This window comes from Lithobates pipiens, unplaced genomic scaffold, assembly GCF_037356315.1.
Source record: "Lithobates pipiens isolate NorthernLeopardFrog02 unplaced genomic scaffold, aLitPip1_a1.2 Scaffold_18, whole genome shotgun sequence".
Lineage (NCBI taxonomy): Eukaryota > Metazoa > Chordata > Amphibia > Anura > Ranidae > Lithobates > Lithobates pipiens.
Window position 1 is genome coordinate 414,054,177 of NW_027507758.1, and position 20,497 is coordinate 414,074,673.

Here is a 20,497-nt window from a genome sequence, read left to right on the forward strand (position 1 = left end):
AAATGTGGGATATCTATTATAGCAAAAAGTACAAAATATATATATATATATATATATATATATATATATATATATATATATATATATATATATATATATATATATATATATATATAAAGGCCCAACCCCAACAGCATGGGCTATAGACACCAGCATCCAAGCAGGAAGCAGCATGGAGACATCCCATGCTCTTGAGGAGTCAAACACTGGACCTCTTCCTGTGCAATAATTTTTGCAAGGGGAGCTAGAAGACCCTGGGGGAACCATCTTATTAGCTCTGTAGGCACCTTAAGGGGACTGGGAGGCAAGGACTAGTTGGGAATTCTTATTTTCTCTTATATTTACTGACCAACATAGCTCCTCTCTGTAACAAATGGGTTGTTAGCCTTATCACTAGGAGAATACTAGGCATAGTTGTAATACAACGCTCAGAACCAGGGGGCGGTCCCTTAGGCTACAACCCTCCACCCTGCCATGAAGTCATCAGTTTTATTTTGCCTAGTGTAGGAGAAGGACCCATCGGTCCATGCTTTTCTTTTATGCAGAAGCTTGGCTTTTTGCGCAAGATGAATGATCCTGTGATCAGCTATCAACAGCCGGCTGGGTGACAGGCTGGATACCCTTCTCCTTGTAATCTCCCCAGTCTGGCCATCGAGCGTGTGCAGGTCGCAGCTACGGCTCGGCAGGCCACGACGAAACCTCAGCTCCAGAGGTGGTCGGTGAGCTTTTATGCTCCGGGGCGTACATATGACCGGGCTACCGATGTCTGCGTCACAGTATGCCGAGGCCAGCAGCTACTCTGTACTGATCAGTGAGTAGTTCTGCAATGGAATGTCTCCCAGCTCTTCAGGACTGGTAAGTACAGCTCTCCCTTCCTTGGCGGGGCTGAGCAGCTGGGCATTTCCTGGGAGGTCGATTTGGGGGTCCCTCGCCTCCCTCTCTTCTCTCCCCTGTCCCTATCTCTCCCCCCCCCCCCCCCCGGGGGGGATGCTGCATGTGGCTGCTGAGCGGTGTATGTGTGCATATACAGGGGATCTCTGTGGGTTCTCACCTGAGCTGGGAGGCTGGCTGGCTAGAGGTGTCCTGGGTCCTGTGTGTTAAGCTCCCGGAGGGTGTGAGGGTCTGCTGTGGTCTGGTGCGGCGCTGTGTCTCTGTCAAATTCTTTCTTTCTGTACCTCACGGAGCTGCTGGCAGCCATTTTAGGTGTGGATGAGGGCAGCATGCCTTCCTGGGCTTCAGCAGCCATTTTCCAAGTGATCTCCCTATCAGGACACGGGCGGCCATTTTCTGGAAGCCTGAACACTTTTGTCAGTGTTCTCTAGCAGCAGCATGGCTCATGTGCTCTCACAGCCATTTCCCCTGTGTTTCCTGTCTGTGTACTGGACGCTGGGCGGCCATTTTATTGAAGCCTGAGCACTTTTTTTAGAACGTTTTAGCGCTCATTCTGGCGGCTGCCACCGACACAGCTTTTGTTTCCTCTGCATTTGGGAGCACTCAGGGACTACAGGCACTACTTGTGAACAGTGCAGAACTCCTCAGGGTGGCGAGTTCGGTGGGAAAGAGCCCCTCAGTCAGCGGCAGCAAGGAGGGTGGAACGGTTACTGTCCTAAGTCCCCTTCAGGTGACAGACAGGGTAAGGTCAGCATGGCTTCAGAAACTGGCGTTTCTTCCCCCGAAATCCAGGCAATTGCAACCGGGTCACCTGCAGACTGCGCAGTGCCCATGGAAACCCTGACGGCGGTCCTCAATTCATTCGTTGCCCAGATGGAGGCGGTACGTGGGAAGAAAATGGCATTAAAGAGGCCCCTGCCCCCCCTTCCTCTGGGGAGAGCTCTGACGCCGACTCGGGTCCTGCTGAGACTGGTGACCCCCGCTATGTCTTGTTAAACGACGCTGGCCAGGACCGTTTGGACAGTGAGGGTGAGTCCCCGTCCGTGCGCGACAAAACGCTTGTTGGAGCACTTATCACAGCTGTGCGTGATACCCTGAAGATTCAGGAGCCAGCGAATCCCTCTGCTGATGTATTGGTCCCTTTTGGGTTCCTCAAGCCAGCACGTTCACCTAAGGCGTTTCTGTATCTGACTTATTTTGACAAGTTCATTTACAAGGAATGGGGTCACCCGCAAGTGGCTCGTTCCTTGTTTACGGTTGTGGGGTCAGCCATGCGACCAGTACTGGCATCTGCACTTGTGTTGAGTGGGCAAAACATTTGCACCGCGAATTGGGAGAGCAACAGGCTTCCCCTGTCTACGTGGAACTAGCAGACCAACTAGTGCAAGGCCTTAAGTACGTCTGTGACGCGGCCCTGGATACTCTGCCACTGCTATCCAGGGCTTCAGTGTCAGCTGTGGTGCTGAGGCGCCTAATTTGGCTAAAATGCTGGTCTGCTGACCAGGCATCCAAAAAAGCCCTGACGGATCTTCCCTTCCTTGGCGGCTGGCTCTTTGAAGCTTAGATGAAACATCCCCAGCCAGACAGGGCGTCCACGGACGGTCAAAAACATCCCTGGAACCGCAAGCCTAACAAGCCTGCAAATAAAAGTGCTACTGCATGAAGGTTTGCCCTCACCCATATCTGGGGGGGGGGGGGTCGCTTTCGGGAGTTTGCAGCCCGCTGGTCCTCTCAGTTATCCGACCAATGGATCTGCGATCTGATTTCCACAGGTTACAAGATAGAGTTTCTTTCTCGGCCGCAAAACAGATTCTTCCCCTCCAGCATACCTGTATCCCCGGCAAGCCGGGAGGCCCTCTTGGGGGCGGTAAGGGATTTGCTGAATCGCGGGGTGATTGTACCGGTTCCGGAATCGGAACGCTTCCAGGGATTCTATTCAAATCTGTTTGTGGTTCCCAAGAAGGAAGGGGTACGTCCGATCCAAAAAAGCCCTCAATCACTTTGTAAAAGTGCAGAGGTTCAGAATGGAATCAGTTTGCTTAGTAGTCGCTGCACTCCATCAAGGGGACTCCCTGGCATCCTTGGACATCCAGGATGTGTAACCTGCGCATACCCATATGCCTCACGCATCAAAAGTTTCTGCGGTTTGCAGTTGGGGAAGCCCACTACCAGTTTGTGGCTCTTCCCTTTGGTCTGGCTTCAGCCCCCCGAGTCTTTACCAAGGTATTGGCTCCAGTTTTAGTATTGCTACGGCAACGTGGGATCGCGATCGTGGGATACCTAGACTATCTCTTCCTGAGGGCATCTTCTGCCTCAGAATTGGAGGAGAAGGTGGCGATCACCATGCAGACCCTGCAAGAATTTGGGTGGCTGTTGAACCTAAAGAAGTCAGTGCTGGTGCTGACCCAGCATCTGGAGTACCTAGGCTTGCTGCTTGACTCCAGGGAAGCAAGAGTGTTTCTCCCTTCAAACAAATTGCAGACTCTCAGATCCACAGTAAAACTGCTGATGAACTGCAAGTGGTCGTCGCTCTGCTTTTGCGTGCGAGTACTGGGACTCATGGTAGCCTACTTCGAGGCAGTACCTTATGCCCAGTTTCACACCAGAGTCAAGGAGATGTCCCTGGATCGGCAGATCCAGGTTAGCCAGTCAGTCAGAGACTCACTGATCTGGTGGAAGAGATACACAGATGAGGCGATCAAAAAAATTTTGTGAGGGGGTACCACATCCCAGTATTGTGTGTGTATATATACAAGGAATGAGAAGAAAGGGGGAAAACGGGGCTGGAGGACAACCAACCTCAGGGATTTTTAAACGGTACCCAGGTAGAATTGATCAGATAGATACCCATATAAATTAAAATAATTTTAAATTTTATTAACAAGATAAAGAATGCAAATTAAACACAGAGCAAAATTGACATCAAACTACAGATGTTAAATCATTGGGTATATACAGGAAAGGCGTAAATCCTAGAATCATAAGATGTTACCAGTCCTACATATAGAATATTGCTGCTGTTTTCTACATGTTTCGCTCTCGTGAGCTTCCTCAGGACAATGCAGCTTACATTAAAAACTATGAAAAATAGAAATTTTATATAAGAAAAATAATTTTTTGTTGGTGAAATATAAAAAAACATATATATAAGTATAATACATACAGTAAAGTTAAACATAGGGACGTTTAAAAATAGTATTGAATCAGTAATAATTGTAGCATGGAAAGATGGACAGGCAGATAATATCTCACCAAAGTCGCATGGGCTCCAAACGTCTATGTTCCTATAATTGAATCAAGTGGATCCAACCAATAAAATCATGCGTGGACTAGATGGGTTAATCTGGACAATAATAGCCGCACTAAATAGCAACAATCCCAGAAAATCTGCAGAGGGGGACAGTATATGATAATAAACTAATTTAATATCTAAATTTATAAATTAATAAATTTAAAATGTACTATTAAATGTTTGGTATTTTCCGTAAAACAAAAATTAGAGAAATGACTGGTCTCAAAAAAACAGGGGTTACCTGGATATTTTACAGGTAGCTAGCGTTGAATCAATCATAGTGGCTAGGCGGCCATAATAGTATTAATGAAGTGTTGCCAGAGAAATTCAGCAAAGTCTTTCGTCCTGCCACCTGTTCAGATGGAAGAGCCAAACGGGGAGTATAAATTAAAAAGTTTTAATGCAGTGATCAATAATAAGGAATCAATACTCATGTTGATCTAAATGAATAAGTTACCTGCACAATAATCAGTCAAGAAGAAAGAAAAGTTGAACAGTCAAAGAGACTGCGTCACCCGTTCGAGCAGATAGCCAGCCAACCGGAGGGGAGAACCTTCCTGAATCAATTGCCAAAATAGCTCTATGTCGGCTGGATTTTTAAAGCCCTCTCCAGCTCGGCGGCGTCTGACGTCGCCGCCGAGCTGCGGGTGCATAAACAAAGGCTCCGCCCCGCGCAGGGACCGGGCCATGATACTGCGCATGCGCGAGTGACGCAAATCGCGTCATCATCGCGTGACAGCCATCTTGGAAAACCCTAATGCCCTTAGTGTCTTACTGGAAGGGACAAGGGTCAAAATTGCAGAGCGGAGGGGCCAATAACGCTCCACAATTAGTCCAAGGAGCAGCAGGGATGAGAATTTCGATGGTAAAGGCTATGCCTGGGGCAAAAGGAGCCACATAAAGGAGCGCACCATAGCTTATGACCTCAGATTGATTAACAGGGTCTGATGCCATTAGTGCCCCCGGGCGCCCGTGCAGATTTCTTAAAGGGGGTATGTGCATAAATATTGGCGGCAGTTAAGCGAGGTTATATAATCAAGCATTAAAGGCATAAAAATGCCAAGATTATATATGTTATATAATCAAGCATTAAAGGCATAAAAATGCCAAGATTAAATAATTAATTGAATAAGACATCAAATCGGAAAATTTAATTAAATCAACTATGTTGAACTATGCGTCTTAGGAAACACATGCGACCATGGTGCCATACATCAACCATACTTATACATTTTCTAAACATAATTAATAATAAATAATGCAGAAGGAAAAAAATAATAATATATATATATAGATAGATAGATAGATATATTATAATATTACATATATATAAATAAAAACCTACAAAAATGGCTTATAACTGAATGTGTTGATCTGGTGGTTGAGGTCCCCGGTGATTCAGTCCAGAAAATCGTTCCTTCCTCTGAAATGGACGGTGATCACAATGGATGCCAGTCTATCCGGCTGGGGTGGCGTGATGGGGGTTCAGTCGGCTCAGGGCCTCTGGTCGACGGAAGAATCCAAGTAGCCGATCAATCTGCTCGAATTGAGAGCGATCAGGCTGTGCCTCTCCACATGGTCAATGAGACTGCAAGGGTGTCCAATCAGGATCCAGTCAGACAACGCCATGGCCGTGGCATACGTCAATCACCAAGGGGGAACAAGAAGCTCAGCCGCTGCACGGGAGGCCGCTCACATACTTCGGTGGGCAGAGCGACACGCACCAGCCCTGTCGGCCATTTATATCCCAGGAGTGGAGAACTGGCAGGTGGACTATTTGATTCGACAGATGCTGGACCCAGGAGAATGGGCATTGCACCCGGAGACATTTAGGTTGCTGTGCCTGAGGTGGGGCACACCAGATGTGGATCTGCTGGCCTCCCCTTGTCAATCGGAAGGTGCCAAGATTCGTGTCCAGGACAAGAGATCCGTGGGTCGACGCGTCAGACGCGCTGGTGGCTCAGTGGGATCAGTACCAGCTGATCTACGCCTTTCCTCCACTGAAACTGTTACCACATCTGCTTCGCAGAGTGGAAGCCAAGGGTATCCCAGTGATATTGGTTGCCCCAGATTGGCCTCCTGGTACGCAGACCTGGTGCGTCTGGTGGCAGACGCTCCATGGCGACTGCCGCTACGAGAGGACCTTCTGTCTCAAGGTCTGATTCTCCATCCTGCTTTACCATCGCTGGCTTTAACGGCACTGTTTCTTCAGCAAGGAGTAGACCAGAAATTGCCATTAAGCACCATTTAAAGGGGAAATTTCAGTCTTAGCTGTCTTTTTTCAGCGACCCCTGGCATCTCGCTCCTTAGTGAATACCTTCGTTCAGGGGGTACGACATGTAGTCCCTCCAGTGCGTCCACCGTTACCCCTTTGGGATCTGAACCTGGTGTTGTTGGCGCTTCAAAAACCGCCATTTGAGAACATCAAGGAGATTCCCCTGTTGACTCTTTTCCCAGAAAGTGGTCTTCCTAGTGGCCATCACATTGGCCAGGAGGGTTTCGGAAATGGCGGCCTTGTCTTGCAAGTCACCCTATCTGGTTATCCACAAGGATAAGGTGGTGTTAATAAGGTGCGTCCACAACCGTCTTTTCTACCGAAAGTGTTCTCAGCTTTTCATATCATATCAATGAGGACATTGTATTGCCATCTCTGTGTCCTAAGCCGAAGCACCCTAAGGAGGTGGCCCTTCACGTCTGGATGGGGTTCGGGCTCTTAAGGTGTATTTGTCAGAAGTCAGACTGTTTGCGTCGGTAGCTGGTCCAAAGAAAGGCATGGTGGTCTTGTCGGCCACCATTTCCAGGTGGTTCAGATTGTAGTACAAGCCTACGCCTTGAAGGGGCAGGTGCCCCCCTTTTCTGTCATGGGCCACTCCACAAGGGCAATTAAAAAAAAAAGGCTTCCCCCTGAGTGGGTGGGATTTTAAATGACCATCAACTCCGGACACAAATGGACACAATAATATACAATTTTTATTCATAAATTACACAATGTACATAGTATGTACATTGTGTAATTTATGAATAAAAATGGTATATTATTGTGTCCATTTGTGTCCGGAGTTGATGGTCATTTAAAATCCCACCCACTCAGGGGGAAGCCTTTTTTTTGATAAGTATATAGGGATTGGACCACTTCACCGTTATTTGACCCATTTTCAGTTCTTTTCTCGTTTTCCACAAGGGCAATTGGAACGTCTTGGGCCTTCAGACACCAAGCGTCTGCCGATCAGTTATGTAAATGTGTAAAGCGGCGATCTGGTCGTCTGTCCATACGTTTACCAAGTTCTACAAGGTAGACGTCAGTGCATCGGCTGATGCCTGTTTTGCAGGCGGTCGTGTAGTTGCAATTGAATATGCAATATATATTTTCTGTTTTTCCTGTTTTTTTTTTGATAAAAACACAGTATTGTTATGTTAATGCACTGTTGCATTACTTCCGCAGTTTGGTGCGGTCTTGGGTGATCACTCCTGTTGAGGATACCCTGTTTTTTTGTGGTGGTTTTCCACGCACTGTTGTTTTTTGTGGGTAAAGTTTTACTAGTTCCCACTTGCCATGGTGGATGGCGTTTTAATGCTGTTTTTTCCCACCCCTCGTTTGGCACTGCTTGGGGATGTCTCATTTGTTACAGAGAGGATCTGTATTGGTTGGTGAATATAAGAGAAAATAGGATTTTTTGTACTCACCGTAAAATCCTTTTCTCTGTAATTCACCGACAGACACAGCACCCGCCCCTCCTTTTATCTTTACACTATACTGCTTGTTGACGTACTGATGACTGCATGGCAGGGTGGAGGGTTGTAGCCCAAGGGACCACCCCCCTGGGTGGAACTAAGAATTCTGAGTGTTGTGTTACAACTATGCCTAGTATTCTCCTAGTGATAAGGCTAACAACCCGTTTGTTACAGAGAGGAGCTGGCCATGGATGATACCCTTTCAAAGTGAAGTTTCTATGGGCATCTCATACCTCCCTTGTTTCATCCACATTATTTCTCATCAATAAAGGGAGAGAAAACCAAATTGTTAACTGTTTAATGTCTTTAACATGGTGCATGGGAGGTCGGGAGCAGCAGGGTGATTGGCAGATTGCTATAATGTGTAGTTCTAATTATCTATACCTGAACAATGATCAGCTGTTGTGCTAAAAAAAAGAAAACGATAAAAACTTGAAGCCAAAATAAACAGCACTAAACGCGCCTAAAAACCGCGCTAATCTGCTGCAGTGAAACGCAATTCATATAGTGCAAAAAGAAAGTACATAATGCACTGGGGATCAGGAGTTTGCATTTGCTTTATATACAGTGTTACCTTACAGTGATAAGGTAAGGGGCCATCTTTTATTGAGGTGTTATTACACTGAAGAAAAGTCACCATTTACATTGCTATATTTACACTGAAGTTTATCCACAGTTTTTTGTATTTTTTAATACAAATGCATTATTATAGAGTGTGTGGTAATTTAGTTATTGGCAGTATAGATAGATTTTATACCATTCTTCAGTTTTTGTTATTAGTAAGACAGTGCACATGTAGGGCCTTTATTCACCCATGAAAAACCATTCCCATTTTTATTTTCTATAACAGATGTTTTCAGCTGGTCCATCAAGGCCCATTCACCTTTCTGTGCCATCTTTTTATTCCTGACATTTTATTCTCTCTAGTGTGTCTGATTTTTAATCATGTGTCCACAGCATACTAGGCACCTTGATGAGTCAATACATTTCAAAACAAGAACAAGTTGATGTTTTAAATCGTACACGCATTCTACTTTTTTGCCACTGTGGGGCACTGTTGTATTAGACTTTAATTCTAAAGTACAAAACTAGATTGCAGATCCTTTTAGCAAAGGTTTTAGGAAAAAATTCCATGGACTCAACATGCTTATCAGCAAATAGCTTGGGGTGTCTACTTTCCGGGGGGGGGGGGGGGGGGGGGTTGAACTGTCCTGGCATTTTATGCACAACATTTAGAAGTTTATGTCCCACATCGCCCACTCTTCTAATCACAAGACAAAGCCCTTTCTGAAATTTTTTGCTTACATGAAAAAATATTTTTTACTTTGAACCCCCAAACATTATATATATTTTTTTAAAGCAAAGGCCCTACAGATTAAAATTAGTGGGTGTTGCAATTTTTTTTTCACGCTATTTTTGCAGTGTTTTTTCCCTTAAAAAACAAACAAAAAAAAAACACTTTTTTTCATTTTAATGCACTAAAACACACTATATTGCCCAAATGTTTGATGAAATAAAAAAAGATGATCTTATGCCGAGTACATGAATATCAAACACGACACGCTTTAAAATTGCGCCCAAACTTACAGAGGTGACAAACTACCTACATTTTTAAAAGCCTTTACAGGTTACCACTTGTGATTTACAGAGGAGAACAAAGATTGGAAACTCTGGTCCCCCACCGGAGAAACCACAAAGAAGAGCTAGCGGACTATTACGGTGCAGATAGCAATGTGTGAATACACTTATAAAACAACTCAATTTACAGAGGAGGTCTACTGCTAAAATTACTGCCCTTGATCTGCCCCTCGCGGTGATACCTCACATGCATGGTACAATTGCTGTTTACCTATGACACCAGATCGACGGTTGCATTCACCTTTGTGCATAAGCATGGAGGGACAGGGGTGCCTCCCTTTTTTTTTAACTAAGGTGCGGTGCAGACCCTATCTGACACTAAAACAGCTGGGTGATCGGGGAGTTGAACCTTTATTTAGGTAATATACAGCAGGTGCCCTGACGCTTTAAAAATAAAAATAGCTAACGAGCGTTACCCGTGACAATAATGCAGTGATTACTGGTGATAGGATGTTCAAGGGGTTAAACCTTTATGGGAGGGTCCCTAGACCTATCTGGGCCTACACTAAGTACCCTAACAGTGATTTTTGTCACTAATAACTAATGACACCATTACAGTGATCAAAAAATAAAAAATGAATACTGCACTGAGTGACAGGGGGTGAAGGAGTTAACTGGGGGGGGGGGGGGTGATCGGGGGTGACAAGTTACCTACGTGAACTGGTGTCAGTGTAGTGCTGGTGCACTTACTGTGAGATGTCTCCTCTCCTCTCTCTGGAACTGAAAAGAGTTCCACGAGGGGAGACGACATCACTTCCCCTGCTGTGTTTACACTTACACATGCAGGTGAAGAATATAATTCGCCAGGACCAGATACCATTGGCCTGTGCCTGGGGATTGATCGGTTCTGAAGCAAATCCGACTGTCACACATTCAGGCCAACCTGCCGCAGTATAACTGCGGTGACTGGTCCGGAACTGGTTAATAAATATTTGTACTATTTATTTCTCCTTTTTGCGCTCAGAATGTACACACTATACAGTAGACTGCAAGAGACTGACACAAGTCAAATTCGGGTACTTACACTGCTTGCATTTATGAAAAAACATTGAATTTATTTGTATATCTGCCTGGTGATGCTTTAAATGCTTTTTTTTTTTTTTTTTTTTTTAACAAAAACAGTGTAAATACTTGGATTTGATTTGATATGTGACTCCTGCAGTCAGCTGTACAGCAGAGTATAGGCTGGAAAAAGGAGAGGTAGCACCAAGGAGACATGTGTTCGAGTTTATCGCAGTGTATCAATTATTACATAGTGCCACTAATATGGGCATTTTAGATCTACCTGGCATTCAGCTTTAATAATGAATGGGGTGTGTACAACCTTCTAGATTTTCAAGGTAACTGCACTGTGGCAGACCAAATATCAAAACTCTCATCAGTACCTAAAAATTATCCCAGAGTTGACACCACAAGGGGAAGTGTGGCTTTACCCTTGAACAACCAAAACCCCTTTTAAATATGATCAAGAACCTCCAAAAAGACTGTCACAACTCAACAGACATACAATGAATGCTGCATAGAAAGAAGGTTTTCAATATTTATCACTGTCCATGCCACCGATCTTCATTCTGTTCAAAAGATGACACTGCCAAAAGAAACTTTTCTTTATCTTTTTGATTTAATTTAGGTGATTAAATGTTTTTTTTTTTTTTATAAATATTTAACATGGAACTTCAGCCTTACATGTTTGTGACCTATCTGTTCATGTCTTAGGTGCTTGGTAGAAAACTTCAAAGCTGAACTCCAGATCAGAAAATGTTGTCTATATACAAGAGACTTGTGCATTCTTAAGCCCCATACACACTATCAGATTTTCTGCTGAGTTTTTCCTTCAGGTTTACCAAAACCATGTAGTACAAGGGCCTACCTGATTGCATACAAATTGAAACTCCTAAGGTTTGACCTCATATTATATGGTTTTGGTAAATCCGAAGAAAAAACTCAGCAGAAAAACTGATAGTGTGTATGGTGCTTTACTTTTAAATTGGTCAGCTAGGTATGTATTTTTTCCAGATGCAGTAATGCAGTAACATTGTGTGAAACTTTGCCTCTGTGCAGGACCTTCCCATAATAAAGACCAGTCACTATTGCGGTGCGCTACTTTTCGTTCCATATGCCCGGATGACTGGTCTTGTATTCTCCACCATTCCTTTAGCTTTGTGCAGGCAGCCAGTAAGGGGTGAGCCTGGTGTCTCTCTCTAACAATGCTCTTGTCTGCACAAGTTATGTGCAGAACAGTAATGATATCACCAATACTTGTATATGTTAACTGGGTTTGCAAAGGCATTTGGAGCACAACATTTGGATTTTTATGCTTTGTTGCTATTGAGAAATCTATTTGAATGAAAGTTTTGTGCCTGGAGTTCATCTTTAATCTCTTCCCAATCCCCCCATCCTTGCCTACTGAGTGCTTCCAAATTTTCATTAAAGGAAATTGCAGCTGTCATTTCCTGCCTGTCAAGACCAACTGGTTGTCAGACAACTCCCTGGCCTACAGGGGTGTCGAGAACCGCTGCTGTGTCCCCTGTGGTGCTCCTAACTTCCATGGCACCAGTTTCATCTGGATGAGAAAGGGTTGGCTCCACTATACCCGATTAGAATGCCTTCTGGTAGGCATAGGCTGGAGCGTTTAGTCCCTTCCCCTTCTTTTCCCCCTTCCCTCCTTTCTCTTTTTTTTTTTTTTTGTGTTTTTACAAACTCAGGGTAAATGTTTTCATAGCTATGGAAGATATTGCTTCCTTCTCCTCCATAGAAGGAGGGTTTCACTCTCAAATATGAAAGGCACGCCCTGAAATAAACTGAGTCAATTGGTTATCATTGAGATAGAGCAGGGATCCTCAAACTATGGCCCTCCAGCTGTTGCGAAACAACACATCCCATGAGGCATTGTAAAACTCTGACATTCACAGACATGACTAGGAATGATGGGAATTGTAGTTCCTGGACAACTGGGGGTCATGGCTTGAAGACCCATGAGATAGAGGGATACAATGGGGGAGATTTACTAAAACCAGTGCACACAGAATCTGGTGCAGCTCTGAATAGAAACCAATCAACTTCCAGGTTTTATTGTCAAAGTGTAATTGAACAAGTTGAAGTTAGAAGCCAATTGGCTACTATGCACAGCTGCATTCTGAGTGCACCAGTTTTAGTAAATCCCCCCCCGCCGACTCCACTGTAATTATATTGTTGATAGAGCCTTGTGATGGGCTATAGTCCCTAGACTGTAGGATGTCAAAAATATACTATATGTCTACAGAAATGCATTTTGAATGTGCAATAAGGGTCGTCTCACTCTATAACTTTATAACTGTAGAGTTTATTGCTACACACCTTTTATTCTCTGTTTGCTTGGTAATTACAATGTTATTCAAATTTTATATAGTGGAAAATTCACGTTTGTAATATTCCTTGTAATTTCTTTTTTCCTTTGTGAAAAATTTCAATAACAACATTAACAATGAAAGAGTTGGATTTAGAGCCAACCCTCTCAGTGTACACACAGGAATTTATCTGTAACAGTTGGGATGTTCCCCAGAGTAGTGTCTGTGCAACGTGATTTGGACTGCAGACACATGTTGGCACATTTTGTTTCATCTAGATGAGAAGGGTTTATCTGCAGAAGGCCCTTGATATCCCTGTGCACAGCCAATACCGGGGCTCAGAAACCCCTCTGTAGCTGGTAGCATGACTGCGTGTAAATGCAGTGCTTTTCCGTGCGTATGACTGACTTGCTGTGTACCTTATTTTAAAAGATAATGCGTGAGTATTATCCACTTATAGATGGGGCGATTTTCTTTCCTGCAACTGTGCTGAAAATCACTTGATTACCCCACCAACACAGTCAGTGTTGATGGGTAAATCCCTCCCATGGAGCCTGTGTGTGTGTGTGTGTGTGTGTGTGTGTCTCCCCCCCAACCTGGAGAACGTGATTATTGCTAGAAGCTATAATAGCTGCTAGCAATAATCGCATGTAAAATCCGACAGGCTGGTTGTATCTAAGTTGATCGGTCCATCAACTTTGGTACATTCAGCCTGCCCATACATGGTTTGAATCTTGGCCAGTTGCTTCTGAACCAGGTGGGATTCGAACCATCTATAGCCAGTTTAAGGACCATGGAAAGGGGAGATCAGGCTAGTGTCATATGCTATGCAGTGAGATCTGAACTGCAGACACATATAACACACAGCATCTGGTTTACTGTCTTCTGCTGTTGGCAGTTAGGGTAAGCGGTGTATATTTTCTTTTATTGGCTTAATATCTGCAGAATGTCAACCATTTCTATGGATGCTATTGCAGTGAAGTGCTGCCTCTGATTGACTTTTCTTACCAGTAAGTGCAGAGCAGGATGGAAAAGACTAAGGATGGTCATGTGAGCTTATTTTTTTATCTCCAGTTTTAAGGTTAAAATATTAAATAAACTATATAATTGGAGCAAAAAGCTGCACAGCAAGTGGTAATATTTGGTTTAGACCAAAAATGTTTTTCGTGGCCTGTTTGTAAAGCGTTTGTAAGTATACTTGTCATTTATATTCCCTACAGCTTACTGGAGATCGAAGTGTAACCACCCAAGTGAAACTGCAAGCTTTAATCTATCCTGTACTTCAGATACTGGATTTCAACACTCCTTCTTATCAGCAAAACACAGACATGCCAATACTTTCACGATTTGTGATGATTAAGTTTTGGCTGGACTACCTGAATGGAAGTCATGTATTTGCCCACGCAATGATGGTTAATAATCATACATCTTTGGACATAAGTGAAACTTTTGCACTACGAAACCGATTGAATTGGGATTCATTACTACCGGCATCATTCAAAAAGGACTACAAACCTATATTTCAGATGGTGGGTAGTCCAAGTATTGTACGTAATGTACCTGCTTTACTTGACGTCAGAGCCTCTCCATTGGCTGCACATAAGGAAACACTCCAGCGGCTTCCAAAGACCTATGTCCTGACCTGTGAACATGATGTCCTCAGGGATGACGGGACCATGTATGCAAAAAGGCTGGAGGAAGCAGGAATTGATGTTACTCATGACCATTATGAAGATGGCTTCCATGGCTGTATACTTTTTGCTGCTTGGCCCACATATTTCTCAGTCGGTGCTAGAGCAAGAGATGGTTATATTAAATGGCTCAGAGAGAATCTATAATGTACAGTAGTGGAATCATTTGGTTATCTTCCAATTCAGGTCAAAACATGTTAAAAGGTGTGTCCACTTTAATGGTAAATAGTTGTTACCTTTTAGTATTAAAATGGTAAACTACCACTGCATGTATTCCAACGTGCAATATAGTATACATGCAATCAAATGCACAAAAGCTAAACTGGAAAATGTAATCCTAAAAAACGTTGTCACTTGGCATATGCACATTGTACATAGCTGGTCATAGACTTCTCAGTGATGAAACTTGATTCAACAGAGGGTGGCCAGATTTACTTAACTGGAAGTAGATACCCTTGTGAAAAAATTCCAGAGTAGTTTAGCTGGCATAGCAAGCTACACAGGATTGTGGGTATCCAATGTTATATAAGGAAATTACGCATATTTTAAGGTCAGCTGTGAAATGCTACTTTAGAAAATAACCTTTTCTGTCATTAACGAGTCTGTATACTTATAGTAGAACACAAAATCAATCATACAAAAGACTTTGAGTAAGCTCTACAGGAATTCTGAGATTTTGACTTAATGCTAATTCCTATATTCATTTTTCCTCCTGCAAAATGTATTTCTTCGTGGCCTACCTGTCAAGGGAAGGTTACTTTGTAAATCGGCCAGTGTTACTGACAGCTTTTAAGGGTATTGCACATAACAAACATGTATAGGATATGTTAATCATACATGCATTATAAACAAGAAAAAAGTAAATGTGAAGCAAATCTGGCATCCATTTTATGTTTAGGGGACCATTCACATCAATGGGCTGCAGTAACACACATTTGTGCATTGGTTTTGAATAGCACCCCAATGTACCGCCTTAGTAAACTTGTATTGCAGCAGACCGCAGCATTTGGTAACACACTATCGTTTTGTGCCTTGCTGGAAAAAAAAAATACTGCATGTGCCTTTTCCTGTCCTGTGTGGTGCATTGGAAGACCATGTAAAATTAAAGTGGACGTAAACCCGATTCATGAAATCTGACCTAGGCACATATATCTGTTGTTTGTTTTTTTTTTGTTTTTTTATCTCTTTACAAAGCTCTAAGTCCTGTGTCTTTCTGCTATTTTGTTTCTCTGTTATCAGCATGATAACATCTGACAAGTTCTCAGAGATGGGAGATAAAACCAGCCTGAAATATTTGGTGGGGAGGGTGCTATAAATATATTAGCAGAGAGCTTGTCTTGTCCCAGCACAGCTCTGCACCTTCCTTCCTTCCTTCCTTCCTTCCTTCCTTCCTTCCTTCCTTCCCTTGCCTATGTGGAGTGGGGGTGTGTGCCTTTCCTCCAATCAGCTGTCACACAGTGTATGCCAATAATCCACTCCTATTGCTGAATGAGGAAGTAAAAATTGTAACACAATGTAAGGCCCCTTTCACACTGGGACGGTGGGTGCCCCAGCAGTAAAACGCTGCTATTTTTAGCGGTGCTTTACTGCCAATTTTGTGGCGCTATTCGGCCTCTAGCGGGGCCCTGTTACCCCCCTTCTAGTGGCCGAAAAAGGGTAAAAAACCACCGCAAAGCGCTGCTGCAACAGTGCTATGCCGGAGGTATAGCCGCACTGCCCTATTAATTTCAATGGGCAGGAGCGGTGTATACACCGCTTCAAAGATGCCGCTAGCAGGAATTTTTTTAGCGTCCTGCCAGCGCACCTCTCCAGTATGAAAGCCCTAAGGACTTTCACAATGGAGACACAGCAGCGGCTCTTTTAGGATGCTTTGCAGACGCTATTTTTAGCACTGTATCGCCTGCAAAGTGCACCATTGTGAAAGGGGTCTAATGCCGCATACACACAACCGGACTTTTCGAGGGACTAGGCCCGACGGTCTTTCTGAATGAACGGACTTGGCCACACAAAATCACACCAAAGTCCGACAGATTCGAATGTGATGACGTACGACTGGACTAGAATAAGGAAGTTCATAGCCAGTAGCCAATAGCTGCCCTAGCGTCGGTTTTTGTCCGTCGGACTAGCATACACATTAACGGATTTCTCGGTCCGGTGGAAAAATTTAAAACATGTTCTATTTCTAAAGTCCGCCGGATTTTTGGCAAGCAAAGGTCCGATGGAGCCCACACAAGATCGAATTGTCCGACGGACTTGTTCCGTCGAACCTTTGTCAAAAAGTCTGGTCGTGTGTACGTGGCATTAGAATTCTAAAGAATATAGCAAGCTGAAGACAGCAGATATACATGTAAAACGTATGTAGGAAGATTTGTTTCATCTCTGTATCATCTGAGGCTGTTCACTTCACTGGGTATAGTAGAGGGTTTACATCCACTTTAATGCTGTGTATTAAGACAACATACCCAAGCAGACAGGTATGAATGGCCCCCTAAACATAAGATCTTGCCTAAAAGCAGACATGTTGATTCCTCTAACCATTGCTTCTTTTATTGAAAATTAGAAGTAATACAGGAACAACAAAAGGCCCATACGCACGCAGACTTTTTGACAACAAAAATGCAAATTAGCTGTCTTAATGCAACATCTGATCTTTTGTTGGCTGTGCAAACGGACAAATTACGGCAACAAAAGTCCGATGGAGCAAAGTCCGATCATGTGTACAGAAAACCATAGGACTTTTGTACAAAGTACAAACACGCATGCTCAGAACCAATGCAAAAGATCAGACAACAATACAGAAGTTGACCAGAGGTGGCGGTAAAGAGCAGAAAAACCACGTGATTTGGTGAAAGTTGGCTGAAAAAGTCCTGCCGTATGTATGCAATACAAGTTCACAGCCGACGCCCTTTGTACAAAAAGCCACGGGAAAGTTTGTATAAAGTCCAATCGTGTGTATGAGGCTAAACAAAAGTACAATAAATGGCAGAGATACACCAGAACAGTAGGTCAATAGACCCAAGTAAAAGTTACGCAGTGCCAGAACATACATCATGAGGAACAGATAACTCACAAGACGCTTGCGGTATAATAAAAAGGTGGAAGCGCTAACCTTTTTTTAGCCAGAAATCCATTCTACTGCGTTTTTCTGTAAAATTTGTTTCACTATGTAACTAGAGGCCTAACTTCAGAGTGCCCTTATTGGCCATTTACACACGGTGCAAAAGGAAATGGCAGTTTGAGGTGGCTTATGCAGGCCATACATGAAGCAAATTTCTTTCCTGCAACCACAGACAGTGTTGATATGGGATTTCCTCCTGCTGGACCATTGTCTTCTGAAATAATCACTGGTTTCCCCCACCGGGAGAAGAAGTTTATTATCGCTAGCGGCTCTAGAAGCCGCTAGCGATAATCGCAAGTGAATCCGGCAGGCTGGTTGTACCCAAGCTGATTGATCAACCAAATTGGTACATTCAGCCTGCCCACACACGGTTCAAATCTCGGCTGGTTCAAAAACGTCTATGGCCGGCCTAACTCTAAGGATGTTGCATCTCTCATAAAGTGAAAGGACATTAGAGCAGGGCTTTTTCTGGCTGAGAACGATAATTGCATGCATATCTTGATGCATGCTTTTAGTTTTGAGGGTACAGGCTGGAGAAAAATAAAATTCAAACCTTGAGCTATATACAGAGAAATACCCTAAGCTGAGCTTCAGGGAAGCCTACCCGCTGAACAATTCAGTTTTTCAAACAGATATTTCTATTTCCGTCTCTGTTATCCAATGATACTGGAACACACCTGCTGGTGATCATAAAATGCTTTTTTATCAAACACAGAAAATTTGATGTAAAGGTAATGCTAATGGTTTTTACAACCACCAATCAAATAAAAACATGCTATGGAGTTTTGAATGCGATTGATAATGCAGGAAATGGCTTTTCCACACAGGACGTTTAATACTACTGCCCGTCTAGAGATCTGTTTCCTTTTTCTGCAAAGAATTAAACAGAACTTGGGTTATGTTACATTTTCTTAAATTACCTCTTTAAACATTGAATATGATTGAGAAGATTACAGGAATACTGAACTCCGGGAATTTTTTTTAAATGTTCGATATCTGACAGATATGTGGTTGACATGTTATGGTGGTATGGTATAGATAACAGAATCCCACATCTGTAAGGCCCCTTTCACTCTGGGGCGGTGGGTGTGCCGGCGGTAAAACTTTAACGTCAATTTTGCAGCGATATTCGGCCGCTAGCGGGGCGCTTTTACCCACTGCTAGCGGCCGAGAAAGGGTTAAAATCACCGCAAAGCGCTGCTGCAGCAGAAGGTATAGCCGCACTGCCCCATTGATTTCAATGGGCATGAGCGGTGCCAGTGCACCGCTCCAGTGTAAAAGCCCTCAGGGCTTTCGCACTAGAGACACAGCAGAGGCTCTTTCAGGGCACTTTGCAGGCGTGATTTCTAGTGCTGTAGCGCCTGCAAAGCGACCCAGTGTGAAAGGGGTCTAATAGTGAAATGTCATCTCTAATTTTTACTATAGTATCACTAGTGTTACAGGGTGCATACGTACAGTGTTACTGCTAAGCTGTCAGAAGCGAGAACCACTATGATTTTGCAATACATATACAGTATGTGGGAAAGGTACTTGTCCTGAGTAAGGAGAAACTCTGGAATTTTTTTTTTTTTTTATTTACCTGCTACAATTTATTATTCTGAGTTCTGAAATGGTTTTGCACTAACCTCTATTGACCCTTATTGTTTTAAAAGAAAAAGAAACTCCTGCAGGTCTGGCTGTTGTCCAAAGAGCTGTGTACAGTTTTTTGTCACCAATTGTAGGTTTTGTATGTGAATGTCAAAAGAAAAGTGTATTTTAGAATGTATTAAGCAATTGTACTTTGAGCAACAACAATGCAATGTAATATAGTATAAAAGTGTTAAAAGCATTTTAGATGAGATAGATGAGATTTTAGATAAGAATTTTTAAGTATGTGTCTAGTATATATATATGTGTGTGTGTGTGTGTGTGCTCTATACTGTTACGGCTTGGTTAAAGCATAAAAAGACACACCTCTCTCTGTTTTTGTGTTTTCTTAGGTTTTGTGATGGGATGGGGAAGCAGAAATGTAATTTTATAATACCAACCCAACCATATACATACTCTGAAAACCTCCCAAATTTTTCATCCCAACTTAAAGTGCCTAAAATGCACCCAATAAAGAGCACCTATGTGCAGCAGCCAATCATCCCAAAAATACATACGGAAATTGAGTTGGTACAACTGAGACAGTGTGATCAAAGATACATAGATTATAGTTTAACCACTTTCAGACCGGACCATTTTGCTGGTAAATGACCAGAGGTCTTTTTACACTTTGGCACTGCGCTGCTTTAACTGGTAATTGCGCGGTCATGCAATGTTGTACCCAAACAAAATTTGCGTCCTTTTCTTCCCACAAATAGAGCTTTCTTTTGATGGTATTTGATTGCCTCTGCGATTTTTATTTTTTGCGATATAAACGTAAAAAGACCGCAAATTTTGAAAAAAAATGATATTTTCTACTTTTTGTTATTAGAAAAATCCAATAAACTCAATTTTAGTCATACATTTAGGCCAAAATGTATTCAGCCACATGTCTTTGGTAAAAAAAAAGTCAATAATTGTATATTTATTGGTTTGCGCAAAAGTTGTCACATCTACAAACTAAGGTACGTTTTCTGGAATTTACGCAGCTTTTAGTTTACGACTGCCTATCTCATTTCTTGAGGTGCTAAAATGGCAGGGCAGTACAAAACCCCCCCAAATGACCCCATTTTGGAAAGTAGACCCCCTAAGGAAATTGATAAGAGGCATGTTGAGCCCATTGAATATTTTATTTTTTTGCCTCAAGCGATTGAATAATGACAAAAAAAAAATTTTTTTTTTT

General features: G+C 43.0%; 1 protein-coding gene across 1 annotated transcript in view; it reads left to right on the forward strand.

The window, feature by feature from the left end:
• The window catches only part of NCEH1 (neutral cholesterol ester hydrolase 1), a 64,642-nt gene extending 45,751 nt beyond the window's left edge, over positions 1 to 18,891 (forward strand). The window contains exon 5 of the mRNA XM_077487965.1: positions 14,100 to 18,891. Coding sequence (XP_077344091.1) covers positions 14,100 to 14,717 — 618 coding nt within the window. The 3' untranslated portion in view covers positions 14,718 to 18,891. The remainder of the gene's footprint in view (positions 1 to 14,099) is intronic.
• The last annotated feature ends 1,606 nt before the right edge of the window (positions 18,892 to 20,497 follow it).